We start from the raw sequence: 21,830 nt of genomic DNA on the forward strand, positions 1-21,830 counted from the left end.
ACTTCAAATGCGATGGTCAATAACTCACCCAAATCTGAATTGAACTGATATAGATATACAAGGATATAATTTTGCGATATAAAATGTGGTGCAATAAAAATCATAATCGAGCATTGCCCACTGCATAACGATGATTTTATGCCACAAAGTATTGCTTTTTTCAGTGCCCAATTCAATATTTTGATGCAGAAAGCTAAGTAATAGTGATGGTTTGGTTTGGTTTCCGACGATATATAGTTTGGTCGGATGATCTTTATGGTATATTTGTGAATAGGCATCTATCATTAATTATGTACGGTACTTCATCTTTGAGCCTTTCCTTTGCACTACAAATAATTATGCTAATCATAATCCTTAAAATCGATTTTAATTTCAACAAACCCATTCGATTTTTTGGAGGAATATTATGGGAGAACCTTAAAATTGTTTTGAGTGAACCCAGATTTTTTGGGTGTTTATCAACAAAGCTATATCAATTGGAAACGCAACTTCAAACCCATAAACCCAGATTTTTTGGGGGTTTGACAACAAACCAAAATCGATTATGGGTGAACCCAGATTTTTTTTTGGGGAACCTAGATTGTGGTGGGTGAATTTAATTTAGCGGAGAAAGTTAAGAATCTTCATATTAAGGAATTGGTTAACAAGTTTGGTGCTAACATGTTATTGGTTAATCTTGATGATGGTGATGATGAAGTGAATAAGATGAAAGCTACTCCGTATTTAGTAACCGTGTTTAATTCCAGGAAGATTGGTTCTTGTGCTTCTCAATCTTTCACTCTTTCTTCTAAATGTGGATATTTTTGTGAATGTACAAGTAACAATGTGATAGTTCTGGGGTTTTGTTTTGGCTAGTAGATGTGACAATGGTTAAAATAAGAGGTTAAAAGAGTTGACACGAAAGTTCACTTGCTTAGCAGGTAGCCGGTTGACCTAGTGTAATACAAGTAGAGGGGGCATTAGTTTGTTTTATTGGTAGTTAAAATAGAGTTTGGAATATTTTGAGCAGCACCCTCATAGTTTAGAGTATTCATATTAAATAACCCTTAATATAAACATGTCCTTTTTGTATGTGAACATGAACATATGGTGTTCATGTCCTTTATATAAATTTATATAATGTTTGTAGAAGTTCACAATATGTTACCTTTTATATGATGGGTAACATATTTGCATTTAATGTGATCATGTGTGTCAATCATTTTAAATTAACTCTTTGAACGGTAGACTAATAGTAATGTGCATACTCTTTCTCAATAAGTTATCATAATATTAATCCATAACATTCATGTTAATTATGTGTTCAACATCTCGAGTTATGTTATCTTTGGAGTGTGACCCTTGTATTAATAGGAAAATTATATAAAGAGGACAACACATAGTCACACTATATTCCTAAAAATGTTCGTAGAATTTCTCTATATGTTACCTATTTGAAAATGGCAACATATTGGCATATTATGCAAACACTTTCCATACAAAAGGAGCCAATACCCAAAACCCGATAAATCAACTCACGAGACAGATTTATCAAACAACAAATCCAAAATCTAACGTATTTTTTTTCCTCAATACAAACTTATCAAATAACCAAAAAAATACTCACATATTTCATACAAAAGGAGCCATACCCTAAATTTAACTCTTTTTTTTTTTTACCAAAAACCCAGATATTCAAAACCTAAATTTAACTTTTTTTTTCTGTATGCATGTACCAAAAATGAGCCTTTGACTGCTCAATCGGCTCATTTGTCACCACTTTCTCAGCATCTAACAATAAAAAAAATCAATTTAAAACTAAAAATCAAATCAAAATACAAAAAACAAATAAACTTTAAAAAATCAATGAAAATGAAAATAGCTCATCCGACATAAATAAACAAATTTTAATCCAACAAAACAAAAACAAACAAACAAACAAATAAACTGAAAGAAAATTTGAGAGAGAACACAAATTTGTGTTACTGTTTTGGATTTTAGTTGATTTTTTCACGACCATCTTACCAATTTTATGCTAATATTTTGGATTTTGGTTCATTTGTATGAATAAGTAGGAGAATTTGAGCGAAAAGATAAATTTGTGAGAAAAGTAGGAAAAGTTAAAAGAGAAATGATGAAAGTGACGGTAAATGTGATAGGAGTAGGTTAGTTGTGACTTTTGAATCATGTGGTAGAAAGGGTGTCTAGGGAAGGCAAATATTTTTATTGTTCTTTTAATACCCAAAGAGTCCACTCAGTAATTAATGTCGCATAGTATACACGTTATAACTTCTCTACCGTTTTGCATCTATTTGGTACAATACGACCCGTCGCAACCTTGTGACGGATACCTCCGTCACAAGGAAGACGGAATGAAAATCAAATCTACTTTGCTCTAAAAGTTTGAACAATAGATCATCTACTTTGTTCTAAAAATTTGAACAATGAATCATAGTTTTCCAATTATAGTATAGGAATTTAGTTATTTCTCAATCACAATTTGCTAGTAATGAAAAACGCCAAAAAGCTACTACGCATCTCTGGGTTTGTGAGATGTGTACTCGGAGTCTACTCACCTAGGAAGTATACATGTATTAAATGAAGGGAAATTTGACAATTTTATGGGGTCCAAAATGACATAAAGGCTAATCCAACTTATTACGTGGATTTGTTGTCACAAAAAAAAGAAAAAAAAATTATTACGTGGATCCACCACGCATTGCCACTTGCTATCTACCTTAACTTCGCAATAATCTCCATATGGCACATGGTAAGTCTTATATAATAGTCACATGCCTTATTATATTGTGCAAGGCACAACTGCACAAGAAAAGAACTTGGGTAAAAACGGTTATGGTAAGTCTTATACAATAGTCAGTAGTCACCCTTATTATATTCGCTAAGGCACAAGAACAGGTTCGGTTGTGACGTAAAAATAATTGATGCAGGGTAAAACATAAGTTGAATGCACGTTTAAAAAATTCAACAAGTGTGATGCTCACTCTTACTTTACTTCACTTCTCCATTGCCTCTTTTCTCAATTACACCAACCACTACCACCTCTAACCACTACCATCGTTCACCTCCCTTGCTAGCATTATCCACCCCCACCATGGAGATGCCGGCGTCGACCTCCTATTGTCGTCGCTACCTTCCCTGACTACGAGACCAGTCACAGTTTCTTCTAATGTTTTTAACCCGTATTTTGTGTCTTTTGATTACACTATTGTATTTCTGATTTTATTGGTATGTAGGAAAAATCTTGTGAGATTTGTGGCGCAATTGGTTTTGGGGAAGTAATCATAGTTTGCCACAAATGCAATGATACTCGTGAACATATGTCCCTTCTTATCTTTTAATTGTCCATATCATTGTTTTACGTTTAGCTGGAAAGAGATGGAAGCATTTGCACAAATTTTATTGAAACATATTTTATAGCTTAAATTTGAAATCTAAGTGTATTTAATGTTCATTCCCTTATAGGTATTGTATGAATAAAGTACCTAAATATGCTGAAGAGTGGGTTTGTGAAGAATGCAAACTAAAAGTAGGGGCGGATTTAGGGGAGTCCGGGTAGGCACGTGACCACCATGAAATCTTCAAAACAAATATTTATAGGTATGCTAAATATACATCAAGTTATAGTAGATCAGTTGGTGGAGGTTGTGTACGCATGTTTGTTAGGTCCAGAGTTCAACTCCTCATGTTGTCGAACCTCGAGATAATATAACAAGTGTCAACTACATAACCATTGAACCACTAGTTCTTATTATTTATGTAAGTACTAGAATATTATATATCCTATAGTAAATGGTTATTTTCAACGTAAAAAAAATTATTGGAAAAAATATCGAATAAAACAATTAATTTGCCATTTTTTTTACTTTCCAATACATTAATTTAGAGAACAGATTTAAAATATTAAAATAATTTTTAAGATAAAAATAATATACTGGATTTTTTTCTCAGCTACCTCCTTAAATGAAATTCATGCGTCCGCCCCTGCCTAAAAGGTACTGTATTTCGATCATCTCTACTCTCTTGCACTTAAGTCACTCCGTTTGAGTTTAGTTCAAAGAAATTTAGATCTAAGTTCAGAAAAGTTTAGATGTTATCTTTATTCCATCTTTTGTAGCATAAAAGAAAGCGGATCTTTAGCTTCATAAAGAAGGAAGCTGATGTGGAACTCGAGCTAAATTGGGTAATTTTTGTTAATGGTATTTTTATCGTAGAAGAGGTAGAAGCAATGTTTACCCGAAAGAAAGAACGTCAAACCATCACAAAGGTTTACACAAGGAGAACATCTCGAAACACCCATGTGCAGAATATTTCACCAGTGGCTCACACATTGCGGGATGAAAAACTACCAACTTCTAAAGGTATTAAACCCTCTTTATTTCATATTTCCTCTAATTCATTGTTTTCTTTCTACTTTTCAATATGTGAAAGGATTTTGAAAAATTCATACAGAATTCACCGAGTACAAAATAAGTAGTATACATTTGCTGTCTGCTTTTAATGAGCTCTCAAAGAGTGTGTAGAAGTGAGGGTATAGCGTACCATATGTTACCTGAATGTATAATAATTGAAGTAAATAATTTCAGTAAGGATTTGATCTTTCAATTTCATATCGTTTATTTTGAAACTATTTCGCCGAACTTTCCCAAAAAAATCATAAGAATGTTTGTATACCATAAAATTTTGAAACCTGCAATAATAATTAAAGAAGGACAAATAATATGGAAACAAGAATTTATTTTATTATCGAAGATTGAGGGTTACAATTTTCGTAGATCTCTTGATTCCATTCTAAGGCTAGGGTTTGATAGTTTCTACGAGGGTCTTATCGACTTAATCTCATAGGGAGATATGGGGTCGTTTTGTGACTTATTTCATCCTACCTACAATTTGGTAGTAGGAAGACGGGGTCGTTATTTGACTTAATCCATGCTCTCCTTCTAACCTTAGAGACAGAGTTGTATTTATATTAGAGTAACTTGGAGGGCAAGATAAAAATTTCTAAAATATCTAAGATATTATCACAATATTTTTGATAATTATCTTTAAATACAAAAGATATTAAATAAAATATAGATACCAAAATATAAAATTTTGGTGTCTACAATGTTCTCTCATATATTTCTAAAAACCTTCAACGATCACTATTTCGCAAGCTTAGCTAGACTTTGTACACAACTTTTCTGAACATTCTCGACATTTTGAATATTTTAAATTTATGATAAAATTTGTGGTAATGTGAATTTTCTTGAACATTAGCGAAATAGATTGAATAAAACAAGCACTTTAGCTTCCTAATTCGGAGATAATGAGAAATGAGTGTAACACCCCCATATCCAGAGGAGCCTTAACTAGGCCTTCCTTAGCATATAAGGGCGTTACCATCTCGGTTGCCCGAGGAAAGCAGTTACCAAACGCCAATAAAAGAACTATTAAGTTATATTACAAGTGATTCAAACTAAAACACAATATAAAGGTACAACTCAAAGACTACTCGCTATGACCATCATATCTCGTGAAGACTCATCCCTGCCCGGACTCCAGCTATCCACGACTTCAACACCTGCTAAGACCGACTGCTCACCATGAGGGATCACGGCAGACACATAACAAACAAACAACACACAAGGTCAGTACTGAGACAAGACGAGACAACCACAAACGACAACACAAACAATGACACCAAATCCCAATCGCAACCTCAACAATCCAACCAAACTGTCATTGATCCCACTGGACCAGTCTCGCTGGGGGGACCGCAGCCGTTCCCACCTAAACCCCGCTCATCATACGAGCGATAACCCTGCTCCTTAATGTGCACATCCCCTTTCGTGGCGGGTTCCACGAAGGGCGAAACTAGGGCGTGAAGTCACTCCCGCAAGTGACCCCACTCAGCCGAGAACGCATCTCGAGAACCATCACAACGATCACAACCACAACCACAACACAATACAATTACTATGTCAAGCAACCACAATACTATCACAACGACCGACACACTAGACGATCTACAGCAACTGAGTAGGCGAACCTACCTTTACGCATCCGCAACCAATCCATGCCGACAAACACAGCATCCAGCGCACAAGCAAAGCCTACTAGCATCATGCAAATATCTATTACTACAAGCAAAACCCTAACTATGGAAACAAAGGCACGGATGATGATTATGACATACCTATTAGGGAGAGACAAGGCAAAAGACCGCTACCCGACTCAAGGGACGCCCTCCTAAGGCATAAGAATCTTCAAGAGACATCCATGGAGGTTTTGAGGTGAAAGGGGAGGGAAAGAGGCGGCTGAAGGATAGGAGGAAAGTGGCGAAAGTGATTTGCGGATTTAACAAAACGCGATATAAAACCCCCGCTGAAAACCAGGCACTCGATCGAGTACCCAACATACTCGATCGAGTAACCCCCTACTCGATCGAGTGCCCTAGCTACTCGATCGAGTAGCCTCTACTCTATCGAGTACCATTCTTAAAACGCACCCCAAGATGGTTTGACATACTTCCCTAAGGCTACTCCCGCCCCCAAAGGACAGTCAACGCTGGTCAAAGGGATCCCTAAAAGGGCGGGTATTACAATGAGCACCTTTTACTAAAGAAGAGGTGATAACAGGTACGGGTTACCATCTGTTATCGTTATTCGACGCAAGGTGGAAGGATTTTTCTTACTGATGCCAGATGCCACCTCATTTGGTCTCTGCCTCTTTGGCAATAATTTTCGTAGGCAGAAATACAAAAATCTTAAGCTTGGTTAAATGTCCAGATTATTTCTTATTACCTACCCCAAGTATTTTTCCACTTTCTTTGTTGATCTAATTATGTAAAGCTATCTTTGTGGCAGATACTGAAAAATGGTGGTTCAGAAACAACAAGATCTACAAGATTCACCGCCAGTTGTCGGGCTTTCAGCTAAAAAGGCTCAAACAACCAATGCGGAAGAGAAAAGTAAGGATCATATTTCTAACTTACTACTCCCTCTATTTTCCTATTTTCACCCATTTGCTACTCCCTCAAATTACCTTTATTTCAAAATATGTGAAAGGAGTTTTAAATTGGCTTGGAGGTGGTATTTGATTTGTGATTTTTTTTTTTGTTAACCTTGTTGTTATCGATTCCATTTGTGCATTATTGGTTGTTTGTTGCTTGGACATAGACTTAGTAGATAGAATATGCTTCCGTTGACTTACAAATGACTATCGAGCAGAAAAGCTGCTGATTGAAGTACTAATTTAAAATCATGTAGAGACTATAGATTTGTAAGTTTATCGGTCACTGAAAGGATTTTATCCTCTGTTTAATTTGTCCTCAAACCATGGTCGTGTCGACATATGGGTACCGTCAAAGTGAAGTGCTGAAGAAATGTAGGCGCTTACTTACTTTCTCAACATAGAAAAAAATTGGGTTTCTATAATATTCACCTAAAAATCTTTTTTGTGAATTCATATCTAGTTTGCATCCTTTACTTGCCAATTAGAGTCTCTGCTTGGTCCAGGCATTCTTTTAAATTGCACCGCCTCTGGTTCATTTACCATTTTTTTGGGTGGTATTATGTATTAGTCAGCTTTAGATGAAATATTACTGCTCCGCTGATCTTCAATATGACTGAAATATTACTACATTCCAAGCGCAAAGTTATGCACTTCGGTTGATGTATGCATTTTTGATTTTCCTGATAATATTTAATATGTATACAGGAGTGGGTGTTTCTTTTGATGCTCAAAGCGAGCACTTTGGTTCTGTTGGTAAAAAGCTTTTGAATGTCCCCTTGGACCTTGATAACTATCTCCCAAACCACCCTGAAGAGGTTCCAACGTGGAAGCGAGTTACGGTTTTTTTCTTGTTATATGCAGTAAATTTGAATGAAAAGATAAACTCTAAATTCATCTCCTAACTGAATGACCTCTTTGCATTTCACAAATACCTCTATTGTTTTACATAAATGTTACGGAGTATTGTAAAACTGCATATATCTGACAAAATACCCGTGTAGCGAGACTTTTAGTTGCTACCATAAATATAGATGTCTTTTATGGGCGGTCTCACAATATAATAGTGTATCAAGTAAGGGTAACTAATGAGATTGTTTACCATATTAGCCCTTTTTCTTGATGTATAACTAGGTTAGATCCCGTGCTATAGCACGACATTTTATAGATTTTGTTATATAAAGTCGTTCTAAATTTAATTATTTACATAATTAACTATAATTTTAAGTTAATGTTATAATCTACTCATAAACCTCCTTTTTTTAAGTATCAAATAATGGTAGTAAATATCCTTTTTTTACCTCTTAATATTATTATTATACTCCTATAACCGCTGCATGATCTAACCTTTTTTTTTTGATAAAATGTAAGTATGATATCAAAAGATAACAGTTGTCCATACAACCGAAAAACGGAGCCATTACATCGGTAATAAAGGATTGGAGATTTCTCATAAGATATCAAAAGATATCTTTGTTTAATATATGAGATAAGTTGCAGAATAGTATATGCAAATTGCAATGATTGAGTAATTTTCATAAGATGATCTTATGAAGAAATTATTTTATCTTACGTTGATTGAGGAATTTTCATAAAAAGATATTTAGAAATTATTTGAAGAAATTAATATTAGCCCTTTTTCTTGATGTATAATGTTGATGCTAACTTTATGTGGTTTGTCAAATGTTCTGAATAGAGGAAGGATTAATATCACGTTTACCGACAATATTTCCAAATTTATATCCTTTGATGGAATTCAAGCACATCCGTCTTGCAAGGTTCACAGGAAGGTGTACGATCAGTCCAAACAATTGCCCAAAACACTTCAAGCTGAGCTGTTACCTATGCTGAACTTCCAAGGGAGTTTGTTTGAGGATAATGTCCCTGGCGTACTAGACATTGGTCTACATTTTCAATTTCCTAAAGGGTACCTATCTTATTATACTTATAATTCCTTATTTGTTATTCTTTTTGGTGCAAGTTAGAGGTTCTAAAGAACTCATTAATCTGATTGCAGTTCCGATCAAAACTTAACTTCTCTTTTGGAGCTTTTGGATGACTATGAGATGCTTTTAAGAAGTGAAATAGATGAAGTGAAGTTTTTTTTTTTATTTCTTCGAGACGTCTCCCAAAAGGTTCTCAAAGTAAGTTCATTTAAGCATATAGCAAATCTTTATTATTTCCACCAAATATCATACAATCATAATTACACCATAAGTATTTAGGAGCCTCTTGTGCTTGTACCAGTTTTTGTTTGTGTGCCAAAATAGCTACTTAAAAATAATGGAGTAATAAAGAGTTAATGCATGTACTTTTTCCCCAAAAATTATGACTCGAAACAGAACTAAATTGAAATTGATCCGACCCGAACTATATCCAACTCGAGTTAGTACAAACTGATTAAAATGGCTAATTGAAATGAACCCGATCGAAATTGAACTGAAACCGAAAACAATAGTCAAACCAATTTAAACCGAATCGATTTAACCCAATCCAAAACCGAATCAATGACCCGTATGTATTAGGAGATTGGGCCTATACTAGGCCCGGCTACCATTAGGGTTAGCCAAATTAGGGTTAAGGTTCTAAGATGAGAGGTATTATAAATACCCTCGCCATAATCATGTAAGTTATCAATCAATAATACAATTCTCCCTTATTATCGTCTCCCCCTCTATAATCTTAACATGGTATCAGAGCTTCACGCTCTTGAGGTCTAAATCTTAAATTTCGCTGTCCTGCCGGTGGGTTAATAATCGCTCACCGGCGGGATTGATCTACTAATTATTCTGAAAAAAAAAAAGACAAAAAAATAATCAAATGTGACGATTGATCTCATATTGTTCAGGGAAGGCAGGAGTAATAATAAGAAGTGAAACTCCATCTTAGTGAAGCACTACTCCAACGTTCATAGTTTGTGAGGGATTTGCATGTTCCCAAAATTCATATGTTTGTTTTTACCGAGTGTTCAACTACCCCAAAAAATTAAAAAGGAAAAAAAAAAGTACTCTAATCGCATCGTTATTTTTAGAAATCTTCAAATTTGCTTAAAGTGGTATAAAAAATATTGGCGAGTTACGCATGAAGAAAATTTGTCTGGCCAGTCCTATACGCAATGAAAATTGTATGGCGAGTCCTATACGCAACTTGCGATGAAGATGAAGACCGATAAAGAAGACGATTGAAGATTTTGATTTTTTTTCTTCTTATCTTGCAAACTCGTTGAAATTTTTTCTTTGTATTTCTCCAATCGTAAAGTTCGTAATACGTACTGCCTTTACGATTGGGGGATGGTATTTAAATACTCTCACCATAATCATGTAAGTTACCAATCAATAATACAATTCTCCCTTATTATCGTCTCCTCCTCTATAATCTTAACAGTATGTTGGGTCATTGAGAAGTATGCCATGGGTAAAGTTAAGGTGATTATCATTTTTGTACGTATTTTTTGGTACTAATTTTTGTACGTATTTAAAGAATTAATACTAAGACCCTGTTTTTTAGAGTTAATTTCGGCTCTTATAAATTCAGTTTAGTTTAGGTCCATCAAGTTCAGTTCAGTTCCGATGAGTTCAATTACAGGGTGGTGGTTAATGGCTGTAGTGGTGGTGGGGAGAGGGTGCAATGATAGGGGGTAAGAGGGACGTATTGGTCCGAAGTGTTGGGCGCGGTCACCATTGCGGTGGAGGGTTAGCTGGTGGGTCCCAAGGTAACACTGTTTCCAGATGTCTAAGGCGATGGGTCGGGAGTAGATATGAGAGAGAAGGTGACTAAAGCATTAAGAGGCGAACAAACAAGAGGGGTACTAATATGATAAGAAAAGGGAGGCAACTATGAGTAAAATTAAATGTATGTTGCGTAAATAAATAGGTTATAAAAGATGCAATAATTTTATCTCCACTTTTCATATTTCACCTCTCATAATTTAAAAAGTCAATAAAAAAGAAGCAAAGTATACTTTGAATAAAATTAAGCAATATTAACTTATCAGGGGGTGTTTGGTTGACGTCATTGGAATGAATTGTAATGGATTTGATTCATTCCAATGTTTTGTTAGAACATTTTGGAATGGAGTTAGATACCTATTGGATTCTAACTCTATTCCAATCCCTTGGAATCCATACCCACCTCCTCCCCCATGGATTCAAACTCCATCACATACTTCTTTTATGGTTTCTCATTTCAATTCATTCCATTCCTAAGCAACGAAATAAACGACCCCTTAAAAGTGAATGAATAAAATGGGAGGTAATTTTCTTGCAAAAAACTTATCGAAAGTGTATGAATAGAAAAAGTAAAATTTTCTAAAATTTATTTATTTACTAAATCCAAACAAAAAGTATGTTTTTACTTTTAATAATACTTTTCGTTACCATCCGTGCAGTGCACATGTTCAAAAATTAGTTATATATATAAAAGAAGACCCCTTCCCAACTGAGGAGTCACAAGAAGATTTCAGAAAATTGGATTTGAAACTCTCTTATTAATTGGACAAAGTTGTCCATAAGCTCATATAAAATAATGATTTAGTAGAAAAAGCAGGGGCAAAATAGTCAATTTCTCATCGTTAATAATACTCTACCTGTAAACCAACCATCAATCTTCTATTTTACTTATTCCAATGGTTAATTTAATTAAAGCACCACCATTACTAACCCTCCACAACAACCACCACAACTCTCCATATCTCATCGGCACCACTACCCACCATTAATGGCTTAAACTCCTACACCAACTTTTGCCGGCAGCACGAAACCACCATTGCCACCATGACTACCACGAAACCACCATCACCACCACCCTCTCTTTCCACAAATATGTATCGATTTTAAGTGACCGGGTCTTCGCCAGCGTATGGGTGGTCGAGGGAGGCTCTTACGGCTGGTGTTGGTGACTAGTTCTATTTTCATCTCACTGCGAGCATCATCGAACTCCGAGCACCGCCTCTACTCGCCCCACAACCACGACTGCGCGGCATTGCTTTCCACCACCGGAGCCAACCATATTGCGCTAAGATAAAGTCGACAGTAACGGGGACAAGGGAGGTTGGCCGATGGTTGATCGGAATAAAAAGTGGACAGGAGAGGTAAAAGGTTGGCGGTTCAAGAGACAGATATGGAGTTTGTGGTGATAACTAAATATTCTCATATCTTTATTTTTTTTATTTTCTCATCTCTTTATTGTCCTCAAAATTTACTTCCTTAATTAACTTTCAAATTCTTAATCCCCCCTACTACTAAGAGAATAAAAACTCTTAGTAGTTTTCCCGCCTAACAAAATAACTCTCAAAACTATATATGGTAACAATATTACATTTATATTTACCTCTTTTACAAGAAACAATTATTATCCCTAATTTATTAGTATACAATCATTTTCATAAATGTTATCCTTCATCAGTTACACTCTAAAATTACGCAAATCTTCTTTTTATAGTATTATCCTTCATCAGTTAGACTCTAAATATGGTTTTCTAAATGACGTAACAAATTTTTATGTATTTTCTTTATTACAAATAAAAAATGAAAATAAAAAATATTAGTTAATTTTTTGTAAACTGTCTTTTAAATGCGTAGTAAACTGTTTTTACCTGTTTTCGTTATAAGGTAATACGCATTTTAATTAGATCTTACATCACTTAATTTTATTTTATGTCATATCCTATAACGATATAACATTATAGTGTTATTTTTAAGAGTAAAGTAAAAACAGTTTCTGACAAAAATAACTTAAAACTTTCGTTTCCTACCCCTTACTAAGATTATATTTAGTACTCCGTACATTATAACATTAAACTCCAAGTATAGTTAATTTATACAATTAATTTAATAAAAAAAATTCTTTATAAAACAAATCTAAAAAATACCGTGCTGTAGCACGGGAACTATACTAGTTCGAGAATGAAAACATAAAATTGTGGAAGTCAATTGTTCTATACTCCATATATAATTGTACACATTTTTTAAGCTTCTTCATCTTCATCAAATTGAAGAGAACAATTTAATTGGTTTAAATAGCAATTTTTTAATGTTAGGTCCATTTGAATATTTAGTTTATTATGATTTCTTTATGCAAGATTAATGTTCTTGCATGATTTCGATTCATATATATGGAGTTGAATCCCTATATATGAGGGAGGAACTCAACTTTGGAAGCTAATATGACAAATCAATGATGGGATTTTTCTAATATATGTCCAATGAGCTATTTTGTATAGTTAGCACGGATTGTACCTTTTTCCCTAAAATCGAATCTACTTTGCTCTTAAAGTTTGAACAATAGATCATCTACTTTGTTCTAAAAAATTGAACAATGCATCATAGTTTTCCAATTATAGTCAAGTAATTTAGGGGTTGTTTGGTTGGAGCTTAGAATCCATTCCATACCTAATGTTTGAACCAAACGCCCCCTTAGTTAATTCTCAATTACTAATTTTTGAGTAATGAAAAACGCCAAAAAGCTACTCCGCATCTCTGGGTTTGTGAGATGTGTACTCAGAGTCTACTCACCTAGGAAGTATACATGTATTAAATGAAGGGAAATTTGGCAATTTTATGGGGTCCAAAATAACATAAAGGCTACCCCAACTTATTACGTGGATTTGTTGTCACACAAAAAAAAAAAAAATTATTACGTGAATCCACCACGCACTGCCACTTGCTATCTACCTTAACTTCATAATAATTTCCACATGGCACATAGTAAGTCTTATATAATAGTCACATGCCCCTTATTATAGTGTGCAAGGCACAACTGCACAAGAAAATAACTTGGGTAAAAACGGTTATGGTAAGTCTTATACAATAGTCAATAGTCACCCTTATTATATTCGCTAAGGCACAAGAACATGTTCGGTTGTGACATAAAAATAATTGATCCAGGATAAAACATAAGTTGAATGCATGTTTAAAAAATTCAACAAGTTAATATCGGGTCCGGCCGGAAGTGGTGGGGTATTTGGGGACGAAACGAGAAACTTTGTCTCGGGCTTTTTACTTCTCTTCGGGTTTCTGTTCTTCTATGAGAGCCGAACTCTTAGTATTACTAGCCGGTTTGGAAAGAGCTAAGTAAATTGGAATCGGAAAACTGCTCATACACATGGATAATAAAACTTGCATTCAACTAGTCTTGGAGGAGCAGCTTCTCAGTAATGATCTTAGACCCTTGGTAATGAGGTGCAAGGGTCTTCTACGAGAAAGGAGAAGTTCTATTAAGCTATAACACCCTTATCGAGAGTCAAATCGCACTGCCGATTGGCTTGCCAATCGAGGGGTCAATTATGGGATACAACCCACTATTTTGGACAGTCCTCCTTTGGAGCTTCGAACAATCCTTCGCGAAGACATTTTCGGGGTTGCTACCCGTGTAATAGCAAGTTAGTCTTGGGGTTCGCCCCTCATATGTACCCAAAAAAAAAAAAATAAGAAAAAAAATCTTATCTATATTAATACAAAAGACAATACTCAATCCTCAGCGCGCCACGTCATTAATGCAGTTTTTTTTTTTTGGAAATTCATGTTATGGTGGGATCCGTGAGTGTGCAATGTATTTATTTCTTCACATTTCCGTCTTTTCAAACATGCGATAAATTCCGTCTTACAACAAATTCTATGAAATAATATTATGAAAAAATTCTATGAATTAATATTATAAAATAATTTTATACATTCCGTGTAAATAAAATTAATAACATATACGCAGAATGAATTACAAATGCGAGTAAATAAAATTGAATTACATAATATTTTTAAACAAAATTACATAATAATAAAATTACATAATTTCAAGAAGGAATAACATTTATATACGGGATCGAACATAAAACGCAAATGAATTACATACATATGTTAAAGTTGATTATATTTCTTTTATCCGGATGTAAAGTTTTTTATGTATGCAATTTTTTTTATAAGAGTAGGTTACATTATTTTCTTATAAACCAGTGTATGTGAACACGTGTTTTTAACAAATTTAAACATAAATTATGTAGATCGTAGATTTAGACCAACTAGATAAGTACAATAGAAATGTAAAAATAAATATACATCCAAAAACATTAATACTGGCCCAAATACATACCCGTGCAATTTTGCACGGGTTTAAAACTAGTACTCCCTCCAATTTTTTTATCACAAATTCTTATTATAGACGGACACTATCCGTCTGTACGTATAGACGAATACCATTTTTCCTCACAAAATACCCATTTGCCATAAAGTGGAAAGCACATGGGGTGCCCCACCTTGTCCCCCCTACCCATTTTATTAGAGGTCTTTACCCGTTTCTTCGCCCCATCCATCTATATCAAGACCTATTGTTTTTTTATATCTTCCCCTTTCTATAATAATGTGAGGAGTATTTTATTGAAAGGGGAAGATAATAGAAACTTGGAGGGAGTATATTATTAAAAAACAATACTAATCCTTCAAAAAGAACACAAAACCTACTCATCAAGCTAGTTTCTGTCTTTCCCCAAACCAAACCAATCCCCAAAATCTAGGGTTTCATTCGCTACCAATTCAATCGATTCCCAAACTCTGCAAACGCGGATTTCTGGGTTTTATTAGTTCATCGATTCAAGGTAACACTACAAACCCCTTTACTTGATTTGCATTGTACTTATTCCGATTGCTTATGTTCATCGCTTTTGTTATTTGATCAATTATTTATCGCTATTTGTTCGATTAATCTATGTATTAGTTTAGTTAAAAATCTGAAATTTGGTTAAATTCTATTGCAATCCGTGACGGATCTTAAGATGTGAATACTTAATCTCGTGTGCGAATACTTACACCCAACTATCGAGTTAAAGGGGCCGATTGATCGATGGGACCGGACCTCGTCTCGATATAATTAAGGTCCTCCACTGGCTGCAATGTATTTAAAGGTCCGCTATACAAGTTACGGAGTATTAGGTTATTTGTTCAGTGAGATGTATATGGAGTTAAATGATCGGCCCGGCCTCTCTTGATATAACTAAGGTCCTCCACGGCTCCACTGGCTGGCTGCAGTGTATTTAAAGATCCGTTATACAAGTTGTTTTGTTGATTAGAGTGCATTACCCAATATCGGGGGAACCTAGCTAGTAGCAAAAGGCAGCATTCGCTACCCCAAATTTACAAAAAACGGTTAAGATTATGGATTTTTGATTGGAGTGCATTACCCAATATAAGGGGGAACCTAGCTAGTAGCAAAAGGTAGCATTCGCTACCCCAAATTTTCAAAAAACGGTTAAGATTATCGATTTTTGCTACCCAAAATTCATAAATATGCACCTTAACATAAGTGTAAAACAATATGAAAAAAATTCGCTACACTAAATTTTGCTTTCTAGGTTCGCCCCGGTGAGTATTCGTTCTCTGTGATCATTGTGACCGTTGCGATTTACAGGAGGTGGATAATTTGCTCCAAGTATCAATTATCACTTTAGCTGTACAAACTGATACTCCCTTCATCCGATTTATATTATCCCCGCATTCCTTTTCGTACATTTCAAAATAATCAGCCCCATGTTCTGTTTTTGCTATCATCTCAAGTCATGATGATTAATATGAGTCGTAATGTTTTTTATAATCTTAAACAAGACATCTAGTCAAATTGGGATAGTTAAAATAAAGGGACTATAAGCTAGATATGTAATGTATACTGCATAGTAATTTGATAATATGGCTCAAATTGCTATTCGTGTAATGTTTACCATTTGTTATTGAATCATTTCAGCTGTGTTATTTCTTCACACTAATCCGACATGGGAGACAGTCAGTACTCTTTCTCGCTTACTACTTTCAGGTACCTATCTAATGTATTTTGTAAAACTTTTGAATCAACGGTTTCATATGTTTGATCTCATATTATTTTTTTTGTCTTGCAAAAAAGCCCTTCGGGTAAATTGGTGCAGATTGAACATGCTTTAACTGCTGTTGGCTCTGGTCAAACATCTCTTGGCATTAAAGGTTTTCTTCCTTTCATTGTAATTTATGATTTAAGAATTTTATATTTTTTTCATTAGATTACTTTTGAATCCATAGTTATTTATTCAAAAATTTAAATTAGTGTGTTTGGTTGTCGCAGCTGCTAACGGCGTTGTTATTGCTACTGAGAAGAAGTTGCCTTCAATCCTTGTCGATGAAGCATCAGTGAGTATTCTTATCCTTTAAGGCTTTGTTTTGATGGTGTATTACTGGGTTGTACGTGTTACCGCATGAGCTATTATTGAATTGGTAATACATTAATACTTGTCTTTTAGGAGATTTCCTTGGTTTGTTGTCTCAAATTATATTTTGGTGATTGGTGATTCCCTTAGCTATCTAATGAATTTGGTGATGGAATTGATTACTTGGTGGTAATTCCTTATGCTCATGTTAGCCGCAATTAAATTTATTTGGGTTACAAGGCTTTATTGTTGTTGAATTTGATTTGTTATCTTACACTCAAATCAGTCATATAGAGAAAGATAATAAGCTTTACATAAATCCCAGCTTACAAGTTACAAAGAAATTGTTAGTTTTAAATTGGTCCCAATCGAGCTGTGAGATTCAGAATAATTTCAGTTTGTGGCTATGAATCTATGATTCATATACAACTGAATCTCTTTAGTGATTTGGGTAAATGTTATCTTTATCCTTTATTATTTAATGTAGTTAAGGGCATGATATAAATGATAAAAGCGTTGCACGTAGGTAGTTGATAGATGCCATTTGTTTGACCTCTTGGGGTAAGAGTTTGCTATTACTCATGCCGTGTGTTATTTGCTACTGGGTACATTCTACATCCCATATCAGTATGTGCTTTTCCAACATGCTTGATGATAATTATTTCTTGCTTTTTGTAGGTCCAAAAGATTCAACTTTTGACATCTAATATCGGAGTTGTTTACAGGTTAGCGTCTTCTGCAATTCATATTAATATATTCAGTTATTGGCGCTAGCGCTCTCTGTGAAGCTTTCTGTTACTCTATAAGCAAGTGTAAAATCAGCTTATCCATAGAAAATTCCTTTTTTATAGCAATCTCTGCCATTGAGCATATTTGGGATTACTTGATCCTGAGTTTTAAGAATGATACTTCAACGCGGACCACTGGTTTTTGTGCAGTGTGCTTTCTGAAAGATGTACAGAATTGTGCTATCTGTATTTTCTTTGATGGTTCTATGTTTGACTCTAGATGTTCTAAAATAAACACATAATTTTTTTTAATTGCTATTTTTAATTTCTCCTCCTTAATTCATTTTCTTTTGGGTTTTCTTCTTTCTGTTGCATATCTTCAGTGGCATGGGTCCTGATTCTCGCGTTCTAGTCCGTAAGAGCAGAAAGCAAGCTGAGCAATATTTCAAATTGTACAAGGTAAAGTCAATAAAGCCAATTGTTGTCACTTTGTTTCTGTGTTACTGGTACTTATTTTCTGTGGCTTTACATATAGTAAGCCATGTATTTGCGAAATTGCGTTCATGGTGATCTTGTTGGGTTGTTTACGACTTTGATATCCTGAGGCCTAAAATTTCTCTTGAGTTGTTGTGCTTTTTGCCTGTTGCTTAGCTTTTGTAATTGCACAGGACTTCATGCCTCCATTTATACCCTCTTAAAAAAGGATGTCAACTAAAATATGAAAACTATTATTGTAATTGTCTTCTCTTCACTGTCTCTTGAATAAGTCTAGCTTTAAACTATTGCGATGGTGCTTGTAGCTCCTTCTTTTATAGTCTCTAACTTACCTTTCAAAAGGTTAATACTGAACTTCTTAACCTCATATATGTTGTGATGCACTAATGTATCTGAATGTTCTATTTTAGGAACAAATCCCTGTTACACAGCTTGTTAGGGAAACTGCAGCAGTCATGCAAGAGTTTACACAATCAGGGTAAGGATAAAATTCAGCGGAGTTATTTCACCTTGTACTGATGCGTGATGCACTGATGCCTAATAATTTCATGATTATTTGCATTCCGTTGAGTGACAATCAATTTGATATCAAGCTTTCTATTCCTACATTTTTCTTCTAGTATATAGTGGTGCTTAACTAAAGGCACTAAGATCCAAGTTTAGGCATAACTCACGACGGTCCCAAACAACAAACAATCACTCACAATTCTTGTAGTGTTGCCTTTCTGTTTGTGGTTTTCTTACTGTACCTTTATCCTCCAAACCTTTTGTTTTCCGGTTAACTTTCACCCTTCCCATCTTCACTATTTCAAACTTCAAATATCACTATGGTTGTGTAGTCTATGTATTAGGCAGCTTAAATCAACTCATGACTTCCATGCTGTAACATGAGCAAAGCCCAATAATGAATATGAATATAGTTGTTCCATAATGCAGTTTTCTTAAGCTTGAGATTTTACCTATTGAACTGAAAAATTCAAGATTCGCCTAATCAACTTCCATCTTTACTGAACTTGCACTGCTTTGTAACATTTTTGTTTTTTAATGTGTATGTGTAGACCTTTTCCACCTTGTGTTGTATGCCTCCCAAGAAATGGTTATGGACTATGAATCTATGATGTATATGGACTATGTTGTTTATAGAATTGAAAGAAAGTTCACCATGGATTGAAAATGCTGATATTTTCCAATAATCTAATGAGTTTCTTTCGTTTTGTATATAGTGGTGTCAGGCCGTTTGGAGTTTCTCTTTTGATTGCTGGAGTTGATGACAATGGTCCTCAGTTGTACCAGGTACGCTAGTATTGATATTTAACCTGACAATATGCTATGGGCTCATCTCTTTCTATAAATTGAAAATTGCTTCTTGAGATGGTTATAATTTATAAATCTACCTACCTCTATGGTTGCTTTAAGCCATTAAAAAGAGTTCAAAATATCTAAGAATGCAATATCAACTTTAGAGTTGACTTGTAGTTTGAACAAAAATCTTAGAATCCCGAGAAATTAACAGTAAAAAGTTTCTGTCGGGAATAATGAATTCTCTTAAACTAGGTTTACAGGATCTTAACTCTTAACTCTTTTCTTGCTTAAGAGTATATAGTTGCTTCTTACATAAATAAAACCCTTTTGTTACTATTTCAGGTGGATCCCTCTGGTTCATACTTCTCATGGAAAGCTTCAGCAATGGGCAAGAATGTGTCCAACGCAAAAACGTTTCTTGAGAAAAGGTAGGCTACAAGTGGATCTTTAAATTCTAACTTTTAAGGACTTGAAACAATCTACTCACTTACTCAAAAGCAATCCCGTCTAATGTGCACTTGGAACTTCCAATTCGAGAATTTCTTGCACTTTCTGTTCTTCAGGCAAGATAGTAAGGCTTTGCCTTCTTGCCGGATGAGGCTGGATTTTATATATTTTTTGTAACTCCTGCAAATGCTTTGAAAAAGAACTGTTGTAGTGTCTAAACTACTCTAAATGTGGTGTGGCAAGACTGGCAATTCACGATCACCACGTCAGTAGCTTGCTTGTCTTAATTCGTTGATTTATGATCTATCTTATCTTGTTATCAGCTATCAGTTTATACTTTATATGGTTATTCTGTAAATGAACACAGATACACAGAGGACATGGAACTGGATGACGCAGTCCACACTGCAATACTGACTCTGAAAGAAGGGTAAGAAACAACTGACAACCTCTCTGAGCCCCATCTCGGGTGTTTTTATCCAGTAATCGTGTTCTTGACTAGGTCATATAGTTTCACTTTTGTATATTAACAACTTATAATAGCATCTATGAAGATTATGAGATTATGTTCAACATTCATCAACTCTGGTCCAGCGAATCAATTATTGTATGCAGAGATGCAGTACTTTTTGCCTTACGATTTTTATTGGTGCAATGCAGTTTTGAAGGCCAAATTTCGAGTAAAAATATCGAGATTGGGATTATTGGAACTGACAGAAAGTTCAGGTATGTATTCTCTCGTAGTTTTGTCTATCGTAGCTTGGTAAGAATTCCCTGAAAGGCTGACCTGATATGTGCATCACGTACAGTTTTTTTTTTTTCCAATCTTGACCGATAAATGAAAGCAATATGTTCGTCTTCTGAAATACCCTGGCATTTTGAAACTGTACAAGATTTGTGTTGTTTGTCAACCAGTTTCAATAGTATAGTAATTCTCTAATTTTTGCTTAACAGTGGTGATTTCTTGTCATTGCAGGGTACTAACTCCTGCCGAAATTGATGACTACTTGGGTGAAGTCGAATAAATAGTGATCTGCTTTCGGTTCTGGTGTTTGATCTTTGGAGTGAATCCTACTGCAATTGCTGCTAGTCTTTCTGTATTAGCTATGTAATTGTAGGATTAAAACTGAAGTTGGTAGATCTCGAAAACTTTGTAGGTGATAATTGGTTCTTTTGAACATCCTTTCGTAAAACCGACTTAAGTGATGGTCCATCTTTGTTATGCTTTAACATGTTCTGAATCTTCTAATCAGTGCTTCTTTAACCATTTCTCCTGATAATTTGGCAGAACAAATGTTGTTTTGCAGCCTAGTTATCTCCTGGAAAGATAAATTGGTTATTAATTTGTGCCCAAGGGAGTAAGGGCACACGCCAAAAAAACCGAGAATTCATAGACCTATTGAGTTTTGCTAGACTATGATCCTGTTCTTTTGGACTGAAACTGGACTTATAGGATCTAAATTGAACTTATAGGATCTGAATTGAACTTAGGATTTGAATTGAACTAAAATAATCTTATAAATCTAAACTGAACTTAAATTAAATAACGTATAGGAGAATTATAGGATCTGAACTGAATTGAACTTATAGGATCTGAACATAAATTATAGAATTTGAACTTAAATTAGCTTGAAGTCCAAAAGAACATGGCCTATGCTCAGGACACCGGTTTTCTCATAGGATCTGAGTAAACTTAAATTAAGTGACTTTAA

The 21,830-nt window shown here is 34.7% G+C and overlaps 1 protein-coding gene across 1 annotated transcript; it reads left to right on the forward strand.

Moving 5' to 3' along the window:
• Positions 1-15,290: 15,290 nt before the first annotated feature.
• Positions 15,291-21,385, forward strand: LOC141646807 (proteasome subunit alpha type-2-B). The gene is made up of 12 exons (XM_074454772.1): positions 15,291-15,574; positions 16,714-16,782; positions 16,870-16,946; positions 17,065-17,129; positions 17,825-17,871; positions 18,258-18,333; positions 18,780-18,847; positions 19,593-19,662; positions 20,014-20,099; positions 20,486-20,548; positions 20,779-20,844; positions 21,095-21,385. Exons 2-12 carry the CDS (start codon positions 16,742-16,744, stop codon positions 21,141-21,143), a joined length of 708 nt encoding a protein of 235 aa, XP_074310873.1. The 5' UTR covers positions 15,291-15,574; positions 16,714-16,741; the 3' UTR covers positions 21,144-21,385.
• The last annotated feature ends 445 nt before the right edge of the window (positions 21,386-21,830 follow it).

This window comes from Silene latifolia, chromosome 3 (genome assembly GCF_048544455.1).
Source record: "Silene latifolia isolate original U9 population chromosome 3, ASM4854445v1, whole genome shotgun sequence".
NCBI classification, from domain to species: Eukaryota; Viridiplantae; Streptophyta; class Magnoliopsida; order Caryophyllales; family Caryophyllaceae; genus Silene; species Silene latifolia.